Consider the following 24,691-nt stretch of genomic DNA (forward strand, 5'->3'; position numbering starts at 1 on the left):
GATTTTGTTTGTTGGTCAATTTGGGCAAAGACATTGACTTGCTTGTGGCAAAATATTTCTCAAGAATTAGAAAACTCCATCGATGAAGAAGAAAACTATAAAAGTCTCTCATTACTCTAGGGAAGAGATTCTATTTCCATTTTTTTTTTTTTTTTTTGTTAGATTGGATAGAAGAATTTTATCATTATATTTAATAATATTTATAATATTTTAATATATAGAAGATAATATTATAATTTAAAATTTATATAATTTAGGATAATATATTCCAATGAACTATATTTGCCTCAATTGCTTCCTCACCCAATTTTTTTTATTTCATTATATATTGCTACCTTCTTAAATATTCCTAAGCTTTCAAAATTTTTTTTTGTTATATTATTACTTTTTAAAAATTTTATTTCTTTATATTATTATACCACAATAGTAGATGTCCCCAAAATTTTCTCTCTCTTTATTATTACATCCATAAAGAGATTTAATAGTGAACCCAAACAATTAACTTCTATTTTCTACACCTTTAAAAAAAAAAAATTCTATTTTCTATCCTTTTCTATTATTATTATTATTTTTTTCCTCATTCCAATATTAATATTTAATTGTTAATTGTTATCGTTGTACAATATTATATGTTAGAATTTCTTTTTAGAATAACATTTTAATTAGTAAAAGTTTTCCTTGCTAAGAGCATCTCTAACAGTTTGTTAAAATACTTTTTTTGTGAAACTGTTAAAATACTTTTTTGTGTATAATATACATTGATAAGTTTGTTAAAATACTGTAAAATATACACAATCAAATTTGTTAAAATACACCATCAACCAGTCTGTTAACATATACTGTCATATCATCAATGTGTAAAATTGTATTTCACAAAACCTTTTTACAGAGAGCCATATCAACATATTTCATTTCTCATTCCATTAAACAAATTTGTTACAAATCATGTGAGGTATATGTATTAAATTGATTGGTTTGTTATATTTTTACACAAAAAGTATAAACAACTTTTGAAGCTAAAAATAAATAATTCAAATTTTTTTGTGTAAATCTATTATGACACATCAAATTTACATAAATATATATATATATATATATACACACACACACAACAGGTTGGAGATCCTCTTAACACCCACTTTAATTGTCCTGTTTTGAGAACCATGACTCAAAACCAAACCAAGTTAGTGATAGAAATGGCAAAATGAATCAATCACTAATAATACTACTAACTCACATTTTTTTAGAATACAAACATTTTCTTGGAAAAGGATACAATATCCTCAACCCCTTCCCAACACTCTCAATGAAGGGAGTAAAAAACAAATCAGTGTAATACAAGACAAATGGAACATAAAAAACCACTGTACTATCCTATACTTTTCACATTGTACAACTACAGGCATCATCATTTTCAAGTTCCCTGATTAATCGTTCCATCATATTCTTGTACATCGGCATATAATGATCGTTAATCATCGTTCTTGACAGTCGGAGTTTACTGTACAAATCTCTGGGTGTTTCATAGATACCAACATGCTCCTCGGTCGGACTGTCATGAAGTGAATTAGTAGAATCAAATGAAGGGGCAGAAACAATATGCATTATTCTGCCAGGGGGATAAAAGTGATGATTCTCTGAAACATCTGATGTAGAGAGAGGCGTTTCGCTCTCCACTGCATCAGTCAGAACCTTCTCCTCTTCGGTAATTTCTCTAACTGCAGCCGCTTCTTCCTCCTGGGCCTGAACATTGGCGGCATCATCCTCCTGCCTTTTGAGTTCCTTCTCCAGTTCATACCACAGCTCACCTTCACTGACATCTTCCATGGTGGATGTAGTAATGACTCTATCCACCGGAACAAGTTCCTCCTCATCTGTGTCTTCGGGCCCTGATGCACCACTTGAAGAACATTCCACCTTGTTCACTGTTGGATCTCTGGTTGCAACTTCAGTCACAAGAGATTCGGATGTTTTTTCAGTTATAAGAGGCAAATCCTCCTCTTTAGAGTTCAATGAAGTGCCCACGACACGGCGTCGTGCACCCATGCATGACCATGATGATAGTGATGAGCGTGTCCTTACGACAGCCTGAGCTACGTTTTGTGCTCGCTTCATGACAACCTATATATTCACCATGTAGAAATGACCAAACAATGTGAAAAGATTGGACCATTAATTTTGAGATGACAAGGAGCATTAGAAATAGGTGTATTTGAAGATTAGAAAAGTACATATTTAACCCAATTTCTAATCTTCAATTACACCATGACTAAGGTGTGTTAGACATCCTCAACTGACTCTTTTAATGAAGCAAACTTGAAATGGTGAAACATTTCAATATGAATTCAAAGATTATTAATAGATCACTAACGGGAATTATGCCTATTAGATGTCAATCAAAGGACTGTCAACCAACAAAGACAAGAAGATGTTACCTGAGTGCTGCTGGAGACGGGCCTCAGTAGTGCACCTGCACCAGCAACCCTTGCTTTTGCACCAGCTATAGAGGGTAGACGAGAACCCAGAGCAGTTGCAGAACGATAAACAACATTTAGGACTCTTGTGCGCTCGACTTGATCACGCAAATCATTTATCCAAGAAGATGCTGTGACCTAATGACAAAACACTCCAAATAAGGATTTTGGTTGTTTAAATATTGAAGTTCCATCAAGAACAAATTTGTTCAAAGAATAACACACCTCAGTTCGAAGATCATCAACAGAAGCAGTTGAGAACGTAGGCACCAGATCAGAACCGTTGATAATTGTGGTAATGAAGTGCTTGCCTGATTCAGCCAACTCCCACGTCATACAGGCAGCTGCAAAATGGCAGATATAGCTCAGCTTATGGAAGAGCACACTGTAGTAAACCACTTGACTCAAAAGTCAAAAGAGAAAATAAATGTGCTTTTTAAGTAACAAGTTGAAAAAGTTCCAACTCATCACAAGTTCATATTGTTCCTCTTCAGTTTTCTCCTCTTTCCTTCCATTCACAAGGCAAGGACAGATCCTAAATTAAGTAATCAACACTACCAACAAAAAAAATATTTTAAAATAACTCCAGATCGATTTTAACTTTTGAGAAATTGAAAATTGGAGGTCTTACAAGGGTATTTATGTTCAGTTTTGAAAAAAAAATTCCATGGAAAAATGATATATATATTTTCCGGCAAGCACCATGCCATATGTTAAACTTTGCCAATATCTTCTTACTGAACACAAGACATCAACATCTAAAGTTATGTCATATTCCATATTCACACTCCATGTAAAAGTTTAGTGGCAATTCTGCATCTTGCAATATCTATGTCATACTCCATTTACAAAAGCTGTGTCATAATCCATTCACACTCAGAGAACAAATGACACTAGATTGCCATTTAACATTAAAAATTAAAAAGTAAGCACCAAATTTGGTAAGTACATGCCTGGGGCAAAAGTTACGCAAGTGCTTGAGGAGAGCTCCTTATGTTCCCGGAGAATATATGTTAATAGAGCAGCAGTACCACCACCAAGTGAATGGCCAACAATCTAAAAGTGCAAAGAAGTTGGTTATACAAACACACACACACACACACACACACGAGCAAATTGATATTGCCACAAACTTCCACAAAACACATAAGACTTGAACCTTACTGACACGATAAGAAAAGCTGCAGAACAATCTGGCATGGAAAAATGGGGGACAAAGTTTATACTACCAAAACATGTAGTCATGGATGCAAATTAACATTAGAGAGATTGTCTGCACTAAATTCCTTTTCAAATCACAGTAAGTTTACACCAAAGGTTCAGATTACCCACCACTTATTGATGATAATGATTTAGTTGATGGGAACATTACAAGATAAAATACAACATAAGAACTGTGAAAAGACAACTTAATGTCACGGGCTTAAGAGTTTCAGCACCACTCTAGCTACTCCCGTGCGGCGCCAAGACGTTACTTCTACTCTCGCAAGGACTTGGTCAGCCTAACTCCCGTGCACACCTTAGCCAACACACTCCCCTCGTGCGCTTAGTAGTGTTGTAGTGGCCCTCGCCCTCTCCTTACTTGGCTTGCACACTCACACACTAAGGCACTTAAGTTGGCAAGGAAAGAATACTTCTATTACTTCAAAGAATGCTTTGTACAAGGCTATCACTTAAACTCTCTACAAGGTTCTCAAGACTCACTCTAGGACTTGTTGGCTACAAAATGAAGTCCTACTCCTATTTATAGGCATCCCCATCCCTAATGGATGGCTAGGATGCATTCTAACCAACGATGGAGATCGATTCTCTAGAATCTTCTCCCACCTTCTTCATACTTCCATACTTATCCACAAGTATCTACAATATTCTAGAACTCTCCATACTACTCCACACAATTCTGGAGAACTCTAGAATATACTACACATATCTAGAATCTTCCACACAACTCTAGACAACTCCGGAAGACTCTAGAAACTTCACTCGCCATGCAGCGTCCTCCTCAGCGTCTGCGTGGCACAACCTCCATAGGCGGGGCGTGACATTAAGCTCATAATATTCCAGGATAAACATTACTGCCTTGGTTAAACTAAGAACACAAACAGTAGTAGAGCAAAATTTACGGCTAGACACACCCAAAAGAAATATGTTGTGTGTGTGTATATATATATATATATATATATTTTGATAAGTATATGTTGTATAGGATATCACAAGGAAAAGTATAGAAAACATTGACCTAGTGTACGAGCACTGGAATAAAGTAAATTTCTTCTGAAATAAAGGTTGTCAAGATGCAATATATCCATAATGTGAAGCTGAAAGGGGGTTGAGATGGATTTACAGTAGACAAGAATATATGAAAAGAATAGAAATGCATGCACAACAAATAAGGTGTATTAAAATGTGACAAGGAGGTCAGTAAAAAATGGCTATTGATGGTTTGCAGATGTGAAAAAATTAACAATGTTTCATAAATAGAAAAAGAGAGAGATTCAAAATAAAGGAACATCAAAGACAACGAGAAGGGCAAAAATGATCTGGTGAAGGATACAAGGGAGAAAGGTAGCGATTGTTTAATAAAATAAATGTTGTACCTTGAGCAGATTGACAAACAAAAAAGATTTACTGAGACAAATTATCTTACAAGGCTCTACCATATGAAGCTCTAAAGGTATTAAAGCAGACTAATTTTAGTTTCTTTTTGGAACTAAGTTAAAATAAGAATTTGTATTTTTAGTAATAGGATTTCAGAGATGAATAGAATAGATACAGATACCAACAATTTTTTCAATCAATTCTACCAATTATGCCCAAAGTGAAGATGGTATTATACTTTCCAGAACTTGCCAGAGAACATGCCAGTTCCAATAAAGGGCCCTTAATTTGTCCATTTAACCAGCTTCAAATAACAATAAGTCAAAAGAACTATGATGGGCGTTGTAAAGGTTATGCATTCAGTATCTTAGCAAACAAGTCACACAACCTTGAGCCAAGTCAATCATAAAATATGGATGAGTGAAATGATGGCAAGTTGAGCACTTGCAATGTCAACAATCTACATAAAAAGTTCTAAGGCCTGACTCTTAAAGGACTATTGATGATTGATTTAGTAATGTATGAAACATTGGACAAAAAGGGCGAGGGTAACCACTTAGAAGATAACTTGACAGGCCTTTAATTACTTCCTTAGATCAATTCTAAAACCAAATACAAACCAAGAGACATGCAAGGGAAAATGTTGGGTCAAATCATTGTCATCATCATGCTTGCCTTAATCCCATATGAATGGGGGCAGTCACATGAATTTTTTGTCTCCATTCTTTTCTGTTACAAGCCATTTCACCTACTATGTTTAGCTTATAACAGTCAATTCTAATAACTTCATCCCATGATATTTTTTGTTGCTCTCTCCATTTCTTACCATCTACAACTAATCTTGCTCATTTTACCAGCACATATAGAGGTCTCCATTGAATGTGGGTGTTGTTATAAAATGGTGGGAGTCATTCGATATTAAAGGAATAGTATCTACCTTAACTTCATAGTCAGGAAATTCACCAAGGGCCTTGAGCAGGAAAGGAGTGCAAAGCTTTGCAATCCATCGAGCAGCAGCAACCATCCCACAGTGTGCATATCCCAAAACCAGATTGCTTATTCCACCATCATGTAAAACAGAATGGTGAAATGGGACCACTGCCCCAGTTGCTGCGGTTAGCGTATCTTTGATGCTATGAGTACCCCGAATCAGTAAAAGGAAGCATCTTGAGCTTTTGTCACATAAAATTGTGAAAGCGGGCTTCAAAAGCTGCAAATATTAACCAAAAATTTAAGTAACATTTAAATTTTTTTTCCCCAATAAAAAGGTAAATAGTACAATTAAAACTCCTTCTTCCCTGATGCGCACCCTGTTGTGTGTGGTGAGGATTTAATTTAATTATAACAGTACTGGAGTCAATTACATACCCCTGCTTTGGGCTTCTGAAGAAGGACATCTGCCTGAGAATAGCCAGCAGATTCCAAAAACACTGGAAAAGGCTTCTTTGAGAAAAGCATGCAAAGAGTCAACAGCCTCAAACAATGATTCAACTCAGCAATCATTTCAGGGCCTTTTAGTTGTACACAATTTTCTCCAGCATATACACTTGCAACTTGTAGATTGCCCTGCAAGAACATTATATTTGGTATAATTTCTTTTACAGATTAACTTAGCCCCATGACAACATTGAATCAAAACAGAAGCCAAGAAAAAAGTTGCATAAATTCATATTCTGGGGATATGTCCATTCTAGAATAATAAGCACTCAAACACCGGTATCTATTAAAAGAACTACTGATGGAGAAAGGAAAATTGTGTTGGTGGGTGGGGGAGAGAGCCCAGCTTCTCCACCAAATTTTTTCTTCTGGCAAGAGTGGGCGGGCTTTTGCCCCTCAAAATCTGTAAATTGTTTACTATTCACGGTGGATAGGCCAAAACGCTCAGCAGCCCTTTCGTTCCTTTCTCAAAGAACATGAGGGAAAAGACTCCTTTCCCCAGGTGTACCTCTTTCTTTCTATCCAACTTTCATTCCACAATGAATGTATACTTTCATAATTTATTAAAGATGTGTTGACGACTTGTATTACAACTTCTAATCTCAACATTCTCAATTTTCTGGAGCACACTGATTAAGCAAATAAGGAATGAGACATGGGCACGGAAATTCAATTGAACCAAACCAATACCACATAAACCAATACCACATCCGACCAGAAAAGACTTAAACTTTGAGACATAATACAAAAAAACATAAAATCAATTGAACAAAAAATAGACTTTTACAAATACATAGAAGCAAAACAAAATCCCTAAAAAATGATTAGAACAGGCGGCAGCGTACCTGCCTTCGGATGAGATAATTGATGCCGAAAGCCAAATCTCCGATGGGCCATTTACCTAGGGTTTCAGAATACGTGAACCTGAGCGTCTCAGACAACGTGGTGATGGTTTCGAACCACGTCGCAGGCGCTTGAGCTGGCCTCCGTGAAAGCCTCCTCTTCAACCCCACAGATCTACCCGATTTCGAGTACTCACCGTCCCTGTCACCGTCTTCTTCGGCCTTACCGGCCGCCAGCCTCCGACTCAACACGTAGTACAGCAGCACCACCGCTCCCGCCGCCGTCGCCATTGTCATCGCCGCCATCGTATCAGTCGGAAATCACTGATGGCGATTCGATTCCCGATAACAAATTCGAAACTGAGGATCATGTAAGAACAATCCAACAATTGCAGCCACAATTTCAACAGCTGTTGATAAAACTCTCAAAACGGAAATAACTTAGCAAAATGTGATGTTATCTGAGAACTTAGGGCTTCGTTTAATTGACAAAGAATTGGATTGTGTACATAAAAAAGAAAAAAGAAACACATGACATTTGCATATGTACATTACACATGTATATACATAAACGAGTGTGCATGTATAATATATCTCGAGTTTTCGATCTAGAGAGGGAAAGAGGAGAGAGAGAATGTCCACTTGGCGAAGATGGTATATAGGAAAGACGAAACCGGGAAAGGAGGGTTGGAACCGGGGGAAGGAGATTCTAAGGTGAACTGTGAAATTACTGTATGATTCCTGCTGTACGAGAATTGATGCGTAATTGTGGTATGGATGGTTACGCGTGAGAAGGGTATAAGCGTCATTTTGGAAAAGTAAGTATAGTGCGTACGTTAAGCATCGAAATGGAAGGGATGAAAAAAAAAAAGAAGTGAAATAGTGCGTACGTACGAGTTTGCATATTGAGAGCAAATGAGAGGGAGAGAGAAAGTGGGGAAGGAAATGACAGAAAGAAGTGGGGGAAGTGGGACCAGGTGTTTGGTCACAGGTTCACGGTGTGTTTGGGCTTACAACTGTGTGGGCCCATCTAGCAAACCTAAATATAACTACTAAATGGGATACAGTAGTTCATTCATGAGATTATTTGCAACAGGTCAACCTCCAACTCTCCAAGGCTAAGCCCAATGTACTATCCAATTTACTGGTCTCCTTAATTTTATTAATTGTGAGTGGAAGGTATGGTTGGTTGGTGATACATGATGTGAGGCTTTAGTAATACAACCCATCCACTTCTTACAAAGATTTTGCATTGGATGTAAATTCTCAACTACACCAATTAATATGGTCTAGAGCGACCTCCACTTCTTAGAACTCGAGAATGTCCTATTCTATCCCATTTTATATTGTGCAACGTTTTTTTTCTTATTATATCACTTATAAAATAATTACACTACGAAGTACAGCACGTGCGGAGGAGGACATTCGAATTCTTCATATCCGAAAAAAAAAAAAAAAAAACAAAACAAAAAGATTTCTTCATATACCCTTCAGAAAGCAACTTTTATGCTCGGGAATGGCTTGGCTACCAAAGTCACACCGGAATGTTTAGCAGGATTGTACAGTATGCATTTTGTACAGGAGTTGGATTCGAGAGTCGAAGAAGTAGAAGAAAAATCATTGCTAAATAATATGATAATCAATTAGTGTTATAAGCAAGATGAATAATTGATTAATATAAAAAATTAAAAAAAAATATTCGTAATATTTGTTAGTAAATATATATGCTTCACGTGATATTTAAGATATAACAACCCTTATACTAATATGCCATGAGATAATTAACAATATATTAAGAAATAATTAATTAAATATGCAACTATATATTTAATTAAATATGTAAAATAAAGTAATAAATTAATAAATAATAAATAAAGAACCTGGACCGAGGTTAGTATTGAATACTATGTCCTTAAGACAAATTCGCCCCGTTATAGTGCTAACGGACTCAGTGACGTCTATTTCTCAGGATACAACGGTCTACATCCACTAGTAGCAGCACTACAAACTCGTGAATACGGCGAACCTCCTCCGTGTAATACTCTCTCTGACTCAAAAATGAATTTATACTATATAAATGCTGAATTGGGTGCAATTCGAACCAAATGGTTCGAACCAATCTTAATATGGCTCGATGAAATTGGATTAAGGTTTAAGTAGCTCGGACCACTTAACCTATGGTTTGAACCCACTTGGGTTGGGTTTAAGTCTAGAGAGGGAGATAGAATAAAATGAAATAAACGATTTGCAAATGATCCAAAGGGGGTATTTATAGGCAACAAGATGTCTTTTCGGGTAGGTGCAACCTTTTGGAAAAAACTAAAAAGTAGTTTTTAAGCAATGTGCCTTTTCAGATTGGGTGTGTCTCTTTGTCATTGGACACAACCATTTATATGTGTCTCTTCGTCATTGGACACAACCATTTATATGTCTCTTCACATTGGACACATCCACTCTAATTGGTTGCAATGGTTCACATGGTGTTTGTTCACCAATAGACACATCCATTCCAATAAGTTGCAATGGTTCACATGGTGTCTGTTCACCAATAAACACATTCACTCCAATAGGTTATAATGGTTCACATGAATAGTTATGTCTGTTGGTTTTGAGCTGCATCTTTTCATCCCATAACCAACCAGTAATCGCATCTGTTCAGTCCAAGGTATCTATTGATGACTAATCAAACAATTTTCATTCACAATTTCTAGCAATCCCCCACATGAATGGAAATTGGCTACTTAAATGCAAAAGATGATCATGCAGACACTAGAAAGAGTATAGTCGGAAAGTTACTGCATCATAATAGGTAGTTTTTGATTTGAACCTTCCCTATTGTATTGCTATCGGATTTACTGGCTAACCAGTGAACGCGATGTCTTGAACTGTTCAGCCATTTGTGTAAACCAAGACAATAACAAACACACAGTACCTTTCCTCACAAAGTTGGTTCTCATTGTTGTGTTTATTTTGGCCCTGAACAAGTCCTGGTATTCAATGAGTGCTCGAAAACTTAGCTTTTATAGTTCTCATAGAAGTGGCCCCACTTCACACTCATATAGGTGACTTCTTATTAAGAGTATCCTACCATATTCCACTTGAATTTTCAAGGTATAAGAGTCATTAAAAGCGTAGCTTATCCTAATCTTAGTTGTAGGTAGCACTATCTCATCATAGAAATGGGCAGAAGAGTTATATCTTCCCAATGCTTCTGGTGAGCAATTCAGAATTTCTATTGTCCCTTTGAACCTAGATATTGGGATCTCCAGTCAACTAGGTTGGGTTTCCATTAAGATGACTCGTTAGCTTTCGGCTTAAAACCCCATTCCCCTCAATGATCTGTACAATTACTCTTTAATACAACCCTCAATTTTATATATGGCCACATGGTTGTATATAGAAATATTATACTCTGCAGAGATTTCCCTAATTGAGAGTAAATGTATACTTTGTGCCCTAAAATTACTTATTGTTAGCAATATCCTTTTCTTTAGTGGCACAGGTGTAGACTTACTTTAAAATGTCCTCTAGGTGAAGTCTATTGACTTTCCTATTTGATTTATTCAAAATTTCTAACTTTGAGTTGTATTAATAACATACAACTACACCTTTAATTTTAAAGATATATCTACTCATGGATTTAAAGTCTTTAAAATCCCACATCCAGATTACATCACTGTTACACCTCCAATTTAGTTAGATACCTCGATCTATGCAATAGGACTTGGGGTGTATCTCAACTACCCAATTTATTGCTGTTCAGCGATCCTATCCTGGATAGAAAGTGTGTAATTAATCACAGTTATTAAGATGCCTTGTAATCTCAACCAGTGATATATTTTGACAAATATTTATTTTTGAGATTTACATCTACAAAAGTTAGCTAGGCTTTTTATTTTTATTTTTATCATAGCTAGTATTTTCTCAATCTCACTCTATTAAGAATATAATATGTTATCAGATGTTTAATCTTTCATTTCAAATATACTAATGAGTATATCATTAATTTTTTAAGGCATACAATGACTTATGCATCACATTTGTAATACCCCTAATTTTAAAAGGATAGTCTCGGTATTTATTTATTTGTTTTAATTGTATTTTTTAATTATTTAATTAATTATTTGACTAATTGCTTATGTGTTTAATTGAATTAGGTATTACCTGATTATTTGATTATGTGTCTATGTATTATTTGTATTTGTCTATATGTTAATTGTTTAATTAGATTATGTGCTTAAATGGTGTTTTGATGAATTGTAAATTAAATGTTTTCTTTTCTTTTATTATTTTATTTTATTTTTCTTTTATGGTTATGGTTAGTAGTAATGGGCCAACCAATTGGGTCCCATGAACTACTTGGATAGGAGGTTGGATATGTATGGATTATTACCTATGGATAATGTATGTATATATATTATATACATATATAAAAAGGAAAGTAATTTATTAATTATTTCTATGGTAACTTGGGTAGTAATATTTAATCTGATATATATGTTTTATATTTAAATAATAAAAATATACATAGATTTGATACGTGTTATATTTTAAGTTACTTTATAATATTATGGTAACTTAAGTATTATTGGATAATCCATTAATGAATAATGGAATGCGTATAATTTATTTATTTAATAAACATATACATAAATTATATACGTAACATATTTTACTTACCTTTTTAATATATATATATATATATATATATATATATAAAAGAGAAAGTAATTTATTAATTACTTTTATGGTAATTTGGGTAGTAATATTTAATCTGATGTATATGTTTATTTAAATAATAAAAATATACATAGATTTGATACGTGTTATGTTTTAAGTTACTTTATAATATTATGGTAACTTAAATATTATTAGATAATTCATTAATAAATAATGGAATGTGTATAATTTATTTATTTAATAAACATATACACAAATTATATACGTAACATATTTTGCTTACCTTTTTAATATTTTTATTTTCATTTTTTTTTAGTTGACTTGGATTGGGAAAAGGGTTAGGGTTATTTTATTTAGCCTATAAATATATAGCTATAGGTTGTAAAAGGGGGTTAGAAATTGTAATACCCTGATATTGTAAAAAGGATTTCTTAATTAAATTAATTTATATTATATTATTATTATTATTTTTAAGTGATTTGTTTTATTTAATTAGGTGCTTGATAGTTGTGATTTGTTTTATTTAATTAAGTGCGTAGGTAAATTGTATTGTTTTAATTAAATTATATATTTTGTAATTTTATTTGTTAAATTTATACGGTGTTTAATTTGTGGAATGCTAGTTAGTGAAGTGTTTATTTGATTTGCGTGATTTTATGTTGGTGTACCTTTATTGTTAATTATTGGTAACTATTAAATTTAATTTCATTATTTTAGGTATTTAAGTTATTTGTATTGGGATTAAAGGAAGTTGGACCAACGGATGTGGTATTGGGCTTGAAGGAAGCCTTGTTGGGTTAATTGGTAAAGGCCCGTGGTTGTGAGGATATTTAATAATTATCTTTGCATAATTATACCTATATAATTACATGTGTATATTAATTCATTATGAAATCATGTGGAGGGGTATATATGTCAATATAATTATATATTGATATATATAGGTATATATAATTTATTTAACTAATGGTTATATATGGAAGGTAATATATATATGTTTATAGTAAAATATATGTATGTATATATATTATTTAAAAGATAAATATTATTTATTTTATATGATAATCCTAATGGGAAAAAGATTTAGTTAAAAGATAAATATTATTTATTTTATATGATAATCCTAATGGGAAAAGGATTTAGTTTTTGTATGTATATAAATAGACACATAAGACTCTAGGGTTAGGAGTTTTTCCACGTTAGAAAAATAAGAGAATTAGAGAGAGAAGAAGAAGGGCTAACGAAGAGGAGGCCGGATCAAAGAACGTAAGAGGAGACCGGATTTGGAAAAGAAAAGGCGAGTTCCTCTCTACTTCTCCTCTTAGAACTCATAAACTTATCACCTTGATTATCGAAATTATAATTTTATTTTATTAAATTAAATTATTATTCAGATTGGAGGAGCATATTTATTCTTTACAAAATTATAGAATTAAACATGTGAATATATGTATGCATTGTTCTGATAATTTAGATCTTGTAGGTGAGGTTAGGTTAATTAAATTTTATTTTTCTAAAATTTTTATATTTTGCGTTAACCTTGTGTAGCACGATTAGTTAAATTAAATGGATTTTAATTTAATTGTATATGTTCATTTATGCCCAAAATAATAAATAGAGCTTTTGGGATTTTTCTGAACAATTTCTGAAATTAATTTATATTTTTAATGTTAATTTAGAAATTGTTATATATATATATATATATATATATATATATATATATATATATATATATATGTTAAATTGTTTAACAAACACACTGGAGGCGGCTAGTATTTGCGCATCAATAGGATTTTTATCCAGTGTGGTCGCGTACGTAGGAAAAGGGTGCACTCGTTGATCTAGGCCATAGGATTAATTTTATTTAGTTGGATTGATCTGGTGTGATGCGGTCCATTGTAAGTTGATACACATGCGGCATCAATGGTTAGATGTAGTTGATTAAGGGAGAGGATCCAGTGCATCGCGGCTTACCAAGAGCACCAAACAACAACCAATTAGGAGCTGCCAACACGCGCCGAGAGTGGCTCAGGCGCGTGAGGGCGCGTGCAGGCGCGTGGACGCGCCTGCCGGTAAGGGGAAGCGCGTGGAGGCGCGTGGGAGTAGTCTAGGGCTATGTGGCGGCGCGTGAAGGCGCGTGGGGATACGTGTGAGGTCCTGGAAAGTTGCTTGAGACTCCGGTGAAGTTCCAGTATTTATCTTAAGCTTGTTAGGGTTAAAATTAATCATTAGAGGGTGTGTTCTTGATATTTTGAGAGCCTCAAAGTGTTACTAAGATACCTAGTAGCATTTAGTGGTTAAATGTAATTAATTAAATATTTTTTGCAATGAAAGGAGGTGTATATATGTGTATATATATGTAGATATGATTTTAAATAGTCAACGATTGGTATGGAATGTATGATACACACATATATATATATTACAAAATATATGTGTATATATATATTATTTAAGATTATTAAATATTATAAATCTTGTTTGGTATGACTTGATTCGTGTATGGTATGGTTGATTTAAAATCGTAATAGATACACGGTTATTAAATTAAGGACATGCTTATTATATGCATGTGAAGTCTATGTATAATTATACCTAGAGTTAAGTTTAAAATTAATACATGGTTGAATTGTAGGCATGGATGAGTTGCCAAAGGCTTTGATATACTGCCTTATTGGTTATGAATAAATTTCATATATGGGAAGCATGGTTGAATTGCTAATTAATTGTAAAAGTAAATATATTGAAGGAAGCATGGTTGAATTGCTAGTATATAAATAAATATATTTATAAATGGTATGGTTGATTTGCCGGTGCATATTTAAATTGCTATATGTGTAGATGACTAAATTACTGTTTAGGATGGAGTTAAGGTGAGTGGGGTTTACTTTATGAGAAAATTATAAAAGGGGGGGCTTGGTCTAGGTATGACTAATAATTAATTATTGGTGAGTGGTTTTGACAATTTAATGCCCTATTAACTGGTAGGATTCTTGCACTATATATATAAGTATTTATATATATTTGTAGCATCGTATATTAAAGTTAAAGCTTAATTAGGGATGGTTTTGGTAAAGATGATCTAGTTATTGGTTTTCAGAGGCTTGGTAGAGAGAACTTGCTCGTAGGGTTTAACCCGCGATTTATTTTTCAGGTTGTAGAAGGTCAAGTCTCAAGGTTGAGGATCCGCAGCTGGAGGACTTATCCATTCCTTCTATTTACTTAAAAGTAGGATATTAGTTTTGTTTCAGTTGATATTAGTACTTAATTGGTTGAAATTCTAAATAGTAACTTTTGGTTAAGGGGTCCTTGAGTTACGGGATTCCCGAATTGTAACCATTTGGAAGTTATTAATGGATTTACTATTAATTGGATTTCTTCAGCGTTTTATTTTATTCTTTATTTCATTTTGTAATCCGTGCTTGTTTAAATACTTTAATTGGTTTGATATCCCCTGATTTTGTGCGCGGACTTGATCAACCCGTGTTCCGAAATTAGGGGGTATTACAGAAATATTTACGTGATATATACTAGAGAGATAGTGTTAGAGAGGGAAGGAGGAAAAAGAAGGAATGAGAAGAAAAACCCTTTAGAAAGAAGATCAAGGAAGAAAAAGTTTAACTTTCAATCCGAAAGTTTAAGGCAAGTTCTTCTTCTATCTCTTTCCCTTTGATTCGTGTTTCTGTACATGCCTAGGAAATTCCAAGATTTATTAAACATATAAAATTAAATAATTATGCATGTTTAATTGGATTAGAACATAAGTTTTATGAAATTGGTTTATATCTGTTATTGTGTTATGAATTGATAAAATGCATGATTTTGATTTGATTTCTTATGTGAATATTTACATGTTTAAATTATGTATTTTTCATATCTGTGGAATGATGGAACGTAGAAACATGCCTAGGATTCCTGAACATTAAATAGGGATTAGGATTGGGTTTTAATAAATTTAAATAGACTCAATCATAATGATGCTTGCTATTTAAATGTTTTAAACAAACGAATGGATTTAATCTTTTAAAATATTTTAGCAATTGAGATTAAATGTGTAGGATGAATTGGATATAGAGAATCCTTATTTAACGGTATAATAAAATATCATCATGTATAAGATTCAGTTTGTGTAGGACATATGATATAGGAAGTTTAAAGAAATAATGAGTCATTCCTATTATGTGATAACTTGATATCATATTTATCATAGTTATTTATGGAATGTTTGATGTATTTCCTTAATTGTTACATCAATTGTTGGATTGTGTGGTTTAATGCATCGGTATGGGACGGTGGCATTCTAGGGATGGATTAACTTATCAGTTAAGTCCTACCTATTTTATATAAGGGAATGGATTAACTAAAATGTTAAATCCTACTTATATTTAAGTCAGGTCAGCTGAACAAGTTGAATGACTTATGGAGGATTAATTTATTATATAAGGGAATGGATTAACTAAAATGTTAAGTCCTACTTATATTCAAGTCAGGTCAGTTGAACAAGTTGAATGACTTATGGAGGATTAATTTATACTGGATAGGATGGTTACTAGATTATATATATATAAGTATGGTGCCATGATATGAGCTTGAGTCTCAGGATCAATGGTTAGGGCGCGTATATCGCCAGGGATGTGTAGCTAGATATAGTGTAGTTGTATACCCTGGTAGGTCTAGGTACTCATGCCCACTATATGTGCGTTTTGCATGTTGCCTACTATTCAGGTTGAGACAACCTTATAGTCTAGCGAGGTTCCTTTGGTGTGTATATATATATATATATACGGACTACTAGTTACTGTTGGATTGACTAGGATGTATACGTGTATCGGATCTCTGCTTGGACTGTAGTAGAGTAGAACTTGTTTGTGGGCCTGACCCACCATTATTTTGCAGGTGTTCGTCACGAGTAGAGGTTGTTCGTGCTGAACGGGGATCAGTCTACTTCATTCTTCCGATGCTACATAGGAGTTCCTTTATGATTCAGTTTCCAGTTTTAGATTACTGTCATTTGTTTAGTTTGTAGGGGTCCACACAGTATGAATTCCCGAGTTGTATTTTGGAGGATCAGTTGTATCAGAAGAGTTTATTAATTAATGGAAATATATTATGAGGTTTATTATTAGATTATCATTTTAATTTCTTGTCAGCATTTTATTTATTCTTCTTTATTTTTTTGTACTCTTTGTTCGTTTATTATCAATTTGTTTTGATATCCTCGGGTATTCGGGCGTGGGCCTGGCCAACCCGCATTCGGAAATTCGGGGGTATCACAACATTCATGTCATTATCTTGTTAGTAGCTTTAATCCACTCAAGGATTTATAAGCTTGCACATTTGACTTTTCAACTAAAATAAATAATTCAGCTTTTCAGTTGGAAATAGAACTTTTCTAGTTGTTTCATAAGATTTTCCTCATAGGAAACAACAAGCACTATTTTTATAATACTGTAAATTATTTTTGGTTCTATCCTAAAATTCTTATGATTCGGAACCCCCCACATTTATAAGTATTTCTTTTAAGATGAGGTGACTTGTAACAAATTTCATCAATGAATAATATCTCCCCACAATTTTGGAATAATACTGAAATTTTATTTCTGATGTATTTATTATGATTTTCCAACTCTGGAAGTACCATATATTAAATACTTCACTTCATTTACTTTTTTAAGGTTCCATATCCGCTTTTCAACAAGCATGTATAACAATCTCTAGTGCATATGTACTCACTTTATTATAATAATAAATCGACATTACTGTGAATTAATGCTAGAGATATTAATTAGATCGTGCTCTAATTAATATTTGCTTGTACATTTCTCATATTTATGACTTAAGTTATATATGTTTAAGTTTATGTTAAATCAGTCATATTAACATGTCATAACCTTTCACGTGTCACACACATCACATAACTCAATAATTTAAGTAAATAATTCTCTAGTTATTTAAGTTTTGGATACATCACCACATAGTGAACACTCACTTCTCAAGTACTATTATTAACTTAGATTAAGCACACTCTTCTCATATCTCACTGTTAGGTTATGATGAGCACCCACTCCTCTGCTATTACCACTAGCTTGAAGTTAATTTTGCTTAGCTATCAATTCTAGTAGCTCATAGCTTTAGTACATACTTATCTAAGTAGTCTAACTTGGTAGTATAGGAATTTGTTTTGGAAAATATTATCCAAAAACTACTACTTGTAAAGTAGTATTCTTCCTTCTTACAAGAGCAGATATGATGTATAACTCAAATAGCTTATACCTAAAATGGTTTTTTTTTTTTTTTTTAACTACCAAGTTGAGAGTTAAAACTAATTAGCACCTCTAAGGTTCTTTGCACCTCAGTGATTACTTTAGCGTATAGCTAAGCTAACTAGTTTTCAGCTCAGAAACATTTTAGCTTTTAGGTAGCTTGATTTAGTTTGTCTCAGTGTACTAGCTTAATGTATTCATAACATTTTCTATTGAACTCTTTAGAGTTATCGGAAATCTCTCTCTTATTCAGCCAATTCACAACTATACGTGTTTTAAACACTAATATAGATCTTTCCCCTTGACTATCGGGAGAACTGATGTAGCTGGATTAGTCAATTTTTATTTGTTGTATTACATACACAAACCAGTCATGAAGTTGTACAAATATAATAATATCACACATTAGATAAATTATATTGTAAAATTGAATTACTATGCACACCAAGTAATTCAACTTCATAGTTCAATGTTATAGTAAACATTTATTAAAACAATATTGAACTCGCATAAATAAATATAACAAATTAGTTTAATATTATATTACATGATTAATTATAGCACATAATTAATCTAAGAAATAATAATAATCAGGAGAAGACTTTACTTCCTTAAAACTTTGTGCCTTATTCTTCAATAAACATGCTAGAAAATCAGGACTAAAATATTTAGACGTTCTAACCCTCTTGCTACGTCTAAGCTCATCCTTATTTTCATTTTATGATTTATGCACAAGAAAACGATATGCACTACTGTTATGAACATAACATATCAAAGATTTTATGTAACGATCAACTTTACCATATGGAATGATATTGTCCGCTTTGAGCTCGAGCCCACACGATTTTGTTCTTTGGTTTAATCTCGAAAATGTCACATACCAATTGGTGATAACACCACCACATAAAATCAATTCACATTTCCCTTACCTAAGCGATGTCAGACTGTGCACTTGTAACTCGCTCAGTGTGGTAGCTTGTCAGTGCCTCTTGCACCCGTCCACGACACACTCACCTACAAGGTCGTCACATTTTATGTCCCACTTTAACTTTCTTAGGAGTAGGAATTGTAACCTTAGATAGACACCCCCACACTTTTAAGAATGTATAGAAAGGTTTTCAACCTTTCCATAATTTACATGGTGTCACATTTATTATTATTTTTTTTTAGGTATTTTATTGAGAATATAATTTGTGAAAAGTAAAATTTCTCCCCACAAATTCTGAGTTAAATTAGAACTTATCAACATAGCATTCATCATATCTTAACACCTTTATCTTTTTTGCCAAGTTGATTCTCAACCTCTTTTTTGTAATGTCTAAACATTTCTGAGGTTTCATCTTTGCTTCGTTACTTTTATCAATGGTTGCACAAGATACTGTTATGTATATTTCTAACAAAGTACCTTTTTTCAGCTCTAGTTGGCACATGTTTAAGCTAATGTAATATACTTCATAATATCATATTATAGAATTAAAATAATTCAACCAATATAGAATTATATAAATAATTCAATAATCTACTTATATAACATGCTTCAATTTCACATAATATTGAACACATCAATATTTAACATATTATCATATAATAATGTATATAACATTATTTTATTATGTCTCAACTATTAGTATAATATCTACTTGTTTATATCTTAAATATAAACATATAATTAAATCTACGCAATGAATGAATCTGTCTTAAGATTGTTAGTAAATATATATGCTTTAGGTGACATTTAAGATATAACAACCCTTATACTAATATGTCATGAGATAATTAACAATATGTTAAGAAATAATTAATTAAATATGCAACTATATATTTATGGGCAAATTTCGTAAAACCCCTACTACTTTCATTTTTTAATCATAAAACCCCAACCTGTTTCTAAAAACCCTATACTTTTAAAAAGTGTTCACATTGTCCCAATATCCGTATCTAACCCGTTAATTGGGTTATGAAATGACAAATTTGACCTTATTATTTAATATTAAATTAAAAACTAAAAGTTACTTTTTAAAATTACAAAAATATCCTTCAAGTCTTCTTCTTCTTCACCCCCTTCTCTCTCCCTAAAACAGACCATCTACTGTCAATGAACTACTGACCACACCCGAAATCTTTCTAATTCCAAATCAATCTTTCTCCAATCCATTCCTTTCCGTTGAAGCAAAACTTCCCTGGGCTTAGTATCACCAAAAGGGTTCACCTTTGGCCTTGGTTTCACTGACTGTTCTATTCCCTACAATGCTGGACCCGCTGACCGACATGACTGCACACTTGAAGGCCTGCTAGATTGGGAACTCGTAGGTCTACTGGTTTTCTTCGCCTCAATTGCCAAGTCAAGATTTTTCCAGTCCAAACCTTTCTCGGCCAAAATTTATTCCCTCGGCCGCGCAAACCCAAATGGGTTCGACTTATTCATTCTTACCACCGGCTCAACTATAGCTCCCTTACCCCGTGGTGGATCCAAAATCAAACGGTGGCTCTCCCGCTCCCCATCCTCCTCGAGCAATCCTCCCCTGGTCCAATGATCTGGTTCTGGACCGGAATTACGAAAACCCGAACCAAAAGTCGAAGATCTTACAGGCATTGGCTTCTTCACAGATGCCCAATTATCAACTTTGTTAGCCCTAGACATGCCTCTTACCTCGACAACACCACCACCACCAAGCGACCCGTACCGATTAAAGCGGCCAGAATCGAAGAACGGTAGAGATTTCTTCCCCGATGCCTAATTATCGACCTCATCAGCTCTCGAGGGTTGATCAAAATTTGAAACCCTAAAAGACGGACCCCTACGATCATCATCGAATTCACCACCGTAAGATCTTCGATTACTTCCCCAAGTATTATCACCATCTCTGTCTCGATCCCGCATACGACTCGGTCCTCCATCGGAACGGTCCTAAGACGTGAAACCCCCGCCGAGCTGACCGAACTGCATTTCCTCTGCAGACCGCTCCTTCGGCCCGGTCGAAAGCCTGAGCATCTCGTTCGGCGTCAAACCTTTGTAATCATACACCGGTTTTGGGCGCTGCATCGTGAACTCCTGCAAGCTCATCTTCTTCTTCTTCAGCTTGGTGCTCATAACATCCTTTAGACTCGAAAAGCTCTTCGAATCCCCGCCACCCGCCGCCTTCTTCTCCGCTTGCTCCCTATTTAAGGGTGTTTTTGTAATTTAATAAAAATATATTTTATTTTTTAATTTAATATTAAATGGTAAGGTCAAATTTGTCATTTCACACCCCAATTAAAGTGTTGGATATGGATATTGGGGTAATGTGAACACTTTTTAAAAGTATAGGGGTTTTTAGAAATAGGTTGGGGTTTTATGATCAAAAAATGAAAGTAGTGGGGGATTTTACTAAATTTGCCCTATATTTAATTAAATATGCAAAATAAAGCAATAAATTAATAAATAATAAATAAAGAACCTGTACCAAGGCTAGTATTGAATACTATGTCCTTAAGACAAATTCGTCCCGCTATGGTGCTAACGGACTCAGTGAAGCCTATCTCGCGCCTTTTCGGATTGGGTGTGTCTTTTTGTCACTGGACACAACCATTTATATGTGTCTCTTCATCATTGGACATAACCATTTATATGTGTCTCTTCACACTGGACACATCCACTCTAATTGGTTGCAATGGTTCACATGGTGCTTATTCACCAATAAACACATTCACTCCAATAGGTTGTAATGGTTCACATGAATAGTTATGTCTGTTGGTTTTGAGTTACATCTTTTCATCCCATAACCAACCAGTAATTGCACCTGTTCAGTCCAAGGCATCTATTGATGACTAATCAAACAATTTTCATTCACAATTTATAAAATTTTTTTCATTGAATACAGTTGTTGGTCTTTGCCTTGAATTACACGCATTGACTTTATAAAATTTAAACCTTGTGAAAAACAAATTACATGATACAAGTGGGAAAAAAAAAAAAAAAAATTGAAAGAAAAAAAAAAAATGTCTAAGAAAATTAAATGAATCTACGAGATAACTTTAGAAATAAAAAAAAATTGGGGGGGCATTATGTAGAAAATTTCCTAAATATATAGAAATACAAATAAATTTGCCTTATATTATATAGAAATTTTCCTAAATATATAGAAATATATATAAGGGCTAAAATCTAAAAAAACCCCTCTTGTTAATCGAAACTATCTACTAACCCTCTCGAGTATTAAAAACACCCCTGATATAACAGAAACTATCAAATTGCCCCAATTCCGTCACAGAACCGTTAAGTTACTGTGAAATGACAAGAATACCTTTAATATTATTTTAAAATGAAAATGTGAATTTTGAATTGGCAAATATGCCCCCGTATGAAACGATGTAGTATTGTGTTGTTTTTACCTCTTTGTAAAACGACGTCGTGTGGGGGTTGGGTTGTATGCCCTAAATCAATTTTTATGCCTTAAATCAATTTTTATGCCTCCATCTATGTTCTGTGTTTGTGTGTGAGCCGAGTGTTGAAGAAAACAAGTGCGAAGTCTTGATGAAAGAGATTGTTTATGAAAACGAGTGTTTGAGTGCTGATGAAATCCTCAGCCACCGCTAAACTTTTCATCCCCTCCAGGCACCGTCTTTGTCCACCTTTGAGACCCAACTGGACCTCATTCGTTTTGTCGGAACCAGACCCCTTTTCGACTTAGAGTCCTTCACTTTCCAACTCCTAATAACAACACTGTCCAGATTGCCCTCTCTGTCTTCGTCGTCTAGAGGGTTTTCGCTTAAATTCATTAATGCTCGTGCCTTCGAAGCCTTCTATATATTTATTTTCTTGCATTTTCTTAGCAACCAAATTGGGATTATTTCAATTTTATATGTGCCCTTGAGTTGAAGAACTGAAATGATCAGTGCACTAGATAATATGTATGTAGATTATCATATAATTTAAACTGCAAGAGGCAAAAATTAAAGTAAAATAAAGGGAAAAACTGGTGAAAGCAGATAAAATTTATGATTTTTTACTTTTTGATACCAATTTCGTGAAATACACACACATATATGCTCACTGTTATATATATATATGTTTAACGGTAAGGACAAGGAAAGGCCTTTTTGGTACTCTTTTTATTCTCGTTCAGATAGAGAGAGTGAGAAAAGTGAAGAGATGAAATGAAGAAGAGAGATAATCGAAGGTTTAAAAAGAGAAAGACCCAAGTAACCTAATAATTTTGAGATTCTCTAATTCGAATGATATATATATATATATATCATTCGAATTAGAGAATCTCGAAAAGCCACAAGGAAGCAGTTTGCTTTCAAATTTAGGAAGATAAGTACCAATCCAAGAAAAAAAACTGTAACTAGATAAGGGTCCAACTCTCGCCTGCGATCTCTGGCGAATTCACCTCGTAACAGTCCATTGGCGCTTTATTAATGTTCCCACTTCGAGCTATATTAACAAACCTAGTTGGGCGAGCTTTATTAACGGAGAGTTCCATATAAGTTCAACAAGTGACCATTAATTCCGATGAAACCCAAGCTGCATTTAAGTTCTATTTCAGTCTGTCGAAGCCCAAAGAACAACATCTTAGTCCAGCGAGCACACGTGTACCCTTAAGAACAACACCTTAAGGGTTAGATAACAAACCTTAAGGGTTTTTTTCGTCATTTCCATACAATAAGGGTACTTCCGTCATTATATTGGGGAATCTGGTGTACGTGACGCTCACGTGATAAGAAGACGTTAGTTTTAGACGGTCAACCAACAGGGAGGGGGTCATATGATATATTTTAAATTACGTTGAGGGATTTTATGATAGTTTCCGTATTGGAAGGGGTTAGTAGATAGTTTTTGGAAACAAGAGGGGGTTTTTAAAATTTAGCCCTATGTATAAATTTGACCATACATGTAAGCTCACAGTAGTTCGATGGGATCCCAAACTCACTCATGTCCTATCTGCCACGTGTGCGTTGCACTACTCAGCAAATAGACAAAGCAAAAGACCACCAAAATAAAAACGTCAACACCCTCTTTTTATGTATTGCCTCTTGAGTTGTCCTTGTTCATCAACACCCTCTTTTATGGCATTTACATTCCTATGCATCACCCTCCTATATTAGGTATACGTATAAATGAGCCAGCTTCACGTGGAAATTGTCATCAAATTTATAACTTGTACACTATTATATCACGGATCACCTACTCCAGAGAAATTTCATACAGTTGGCTATTTTTTCTTCTTTTTTTCCTTTTAAAAATACCCATTTTTCCATATAATAAAATTATTAACAAGAATAAAAATGAAATTCAATTTTAGGTAAGTATCTGATAGTGACCCAACAGCTTCAAGTCTGACCAATTCTTAATACCAATTTTATGAATCCTTTATATTTCAGTTCACATACTTGGGGTAGTGTAGTACAAACCTGA

At 33.9% G+C, this 24,691-nt stretch overlaps 1 protein-coding gene and 1 pseudogene across 2 annotated transcripts; both read right to left on the reverse strand.

Moving 5' to 3' along the window:
• Window positions 1-1,197: 1,197 nt before the first annotated feature.
• On the reverse strand, window positions 1,198-8,239 carry LOC132275320 (uncharacterized). Of its 2 annotated transcripts, none has more exons than XM_059776783.1 (7): window positions 7,355-8,239; window positions 6,441-6,638; window positions 6,010-6,282; window positions 3,428-3,530; window positions 2,700-2,818; window positions 2,436-2,612; window positions 1,198-2,121 (listed from the first exon to the last, which is right to left on the reverse strand). In XM_059776783.1, the coding sequence occupies exons 1-7, from the start codon at window positions 7,655-7,657 to the stop codon at window positions 1,384-1,386; spliced, it is 1,911 nt and encodes a 636-aa protein (XP_059632766.1). In that variant the 5' UTR covers window positions 7,658-8,239; the 3' UTR covers window positions 1,198-1,383. The 2 variants fall into 2 exon arrangements, with proteins under 2 accessions (XP_059632766.1, XP_059632767.1); XM_059776784.1 differs by having other exon boundaries at window positions 7,359-7,550.
• A 12,093-nt stretch (window positions 8,240-20,332) lies between these two features.
• On the reverse strand, window positions 20,333-23,052 carry LOC132273169 (eukaryotic translation initiation factor 4B2-like; annotated as a pseudogene).
• Between the last annotated feature and the right edge of the window lie 1,639 nt (window positions 23,053-24,691).

This window comes from Cornus florida, unplaced genomic scaffold (assembly GCF_030987335.1).
Source record: "Cornus florida cultivar Cherokee Brave unplaced genomic scaffold, ASM3098733v1 CherokeeBrave_3.0.0_Hap2_Chr09, whole genome shotgun sequence".
Classification (NCBI taxonomy): domain Eukaryota; kingdom Viridiplantae; phylum Streptophyta; class Magnoliopsida; order Cornales; family Cornaceae; genus Cornus; species Cornus florida.

Coding starts and splice junctions, on each gene's coding strand:
- LOC132275320 (XM_059776783.1), bottom strand. CDS start 7,657: ATGGCGGCGATGACAATGGCGACGGCGGCGGGAGCGGTGGTGCTGCTG. Junction 6,283..6,440: donor TTCAGAAGCCCAAAGCAGGG/GTATGTAATTGA, acceptor TAATATTTGCAG/CTTTTGAAGCCCGCTTTCAC. Junction 2,819..3,427: donor TTGCGTAACTTTTGCCCCAG/GCATGTACTTAC, acceptor GCCATTTTGCAG/CTGCCTGTATGACGTGGGAG.